The sequence below is a fragment of the Lepidochelys kempii genome, chromosome 10 (assembly GCF_965140265.1).
Source record: "Lepidochelys kempii isolate rLepKem1 chromosome 10, rLepKem1.hap2, whole genome shotgun sequence".
In the NCBI taxonomy this organism is placed as follows: Eukaryota; Metazoa; Chordata; order Testudines; family Cheloniidae; genus Lepidochelys; species Lepidochelys kempii.
The window spans coordinates 47,545,108-47,546,753 of record NC_133265.1 but is presented as its reverse complement, the minus strand read 5'-3'; the positions used below and the strand labels follow the sequence as shown (position 1 = coordinate 47,546,753).

The window sequence follows — 1,646 nt, the reverse complement described above, 5'->3', positions numbered from 1 at the left end:
CTTGAGCTGGAGAAATCGCCCATGGGAAGGGGCCAGTTTCTCTTTAAGGGGGCAGGACTCCAGAAGCATCATGAAGAGAAAGAGTACCGTTCCCTCTCCCTCCCCACAGCTGCTCCTGGACTAGGGAAAAGTCAGACTCTCCTTTTGCCAGAGACTGAGGGAAGTGCAGCTGGGGGATGAAGCAGAGGGCTCCGGGCTGGGCTGGGAGGCTGATCAGGAGTGTGGGGAGAGGGAGGAGGAGAGCAGGAGGGGGAGGAGGAGGAGGAGAGGAGGAGGATCTGCTAATTACACAAAACAGCTCTGGGGGCTGCTGAAGTCCAGAATGAAGCAAAGAGCAGCAGAAGCGAGTGCTGCAGTGGGAGCAGAGGAGGCACCGGCAGGAATTCCCACCCGGGGAGAATTCTGCAGCTCCATCCCTTCTGGGGACTGATTCTCCGGCACAGCCAGGAGGGGACTATCTGGGCTTGACAGAAAGTCCTTCACCTGGGGAGGGAGAGCGCTGAGTAGCCAGTCAGAAGAGGCAGAATCATGGAAGAGCAGCACTAAATTGGTCCCCTTTCTCTGCTGACCTGGACCAAAGGGAGTTTGTAGCCAAGGATAGTCTCTGGGATGGATGCTGGCGTTTAGACATCTGATCTGACTCATTTTCCCTCCAGGAAGGGCAAGCGATGGCTGCCAAAGGGGTGGAATCCACACCCATGCCCCCCGTAGCCCAGTCCAGGATGGAGAACTTCAGGAAGGTCAAGACATCGGAGCAGGATAGCCCACTGCCCTTCCCTGACCTGCCCCCTGGCGTGGTGGAGATGAAAGTGAAGGAGGGCAGTAAGATCAGGAATTTGATGGGCTTTGCTATGGCCAGGATGGAGCTGAAGGGTACCCGGCAGATAGTCTTCAGTGGCTGTGGCCGGGCAGTCACCAAGACCATCACCTGTGTGGAGATCATGAAGAGGAAGCTGGGGGGTCTCCACCAGGTCACCAAGGTGCGTTACAAGACCCTGCTGGAGGTCTGGGAGAACAAGGACCCCCAGCCTGATGGCCAAGTGGAGAACCTCACTGTCCACAAGAATGTGCCCTCCATCTGTATCCTATTGTCCAAGGACCCCCTGGACCCCAATGAGATGGGCTACCAACCTCCGGAGCCCAGGGATGGGCTGTGGGCTGAAGAGGGGGGAATAGAGGAAGATGGACTCAGTTCACCCCCACAAGGGGTGAAGAGACCTTTGGCACTTCCGCACGGGGAGCTGGCTAACAAGAAAATGCAGGTACAGGTACCGGAGAGTCAAAAGGGCTTGGGGACTATGGACTACATGCTGGACTATCATCACTGACTCACTCCCACCCCCCAGAGAAATAACCTAAGCCATATGTAGTGTACATAGAAAGGAGATTATATATTGAAGAAACTCTAAATTTTTAGATGCTTTGTAATCAATAAAGGGACGATGAAGCCAGTGTCTTGTTTGGTCATGAGTCCTGATGATCTCGCGTGTTGCGTAGCTTTCCCCACAAAGACTCTGATTCGTAGATGCTGCTGCTCCCCTTCACTTCCCCAGCCCTCCACCCTCTGCTGCTCTTAGGGCTGGGGGCAGTGATCAGCTCTGTTCTCAAGCTGCAGGGAGCTGGCTAATTAGAAGGAACGTGATGAG

General features: G+C 55.0%; 1 protein-coding gene across 1 annotated transcript; it reads left to right on the top strand.

Annotated features, from left to right (window-relative positions):
- The first annotated feature begins 263 nt into the window (after window positions 1–263).
- Window positions 264–1,446, top strand: RPP25 (ribonuclease P/MRP subunit p25). The gene has a single exon (XM_073361448.1). The coding sequence runs from the start codon at window positions 669–671 to the stop codon at window positions 1,326–1,328; it is 660 nt and encodes a 219-aa protein (XP_073217549.1). The 5' UTR covers window positions 264–668; the 3' UTR covers window positions 1,329–1,446.
- The last annotated feature ends 200 nt before the right edge of the window (window positions 1,447–1,646 follow it).

Excerpts from the sequence above, each read along its gene's own strand:
- RPP25 (XM_073361448.1), top strand. The coding sequence starts at position 669 with ATGGCTGCCAAAGGGGTGGAATCCACACCCATGCCCCCCGTAGCCCAG.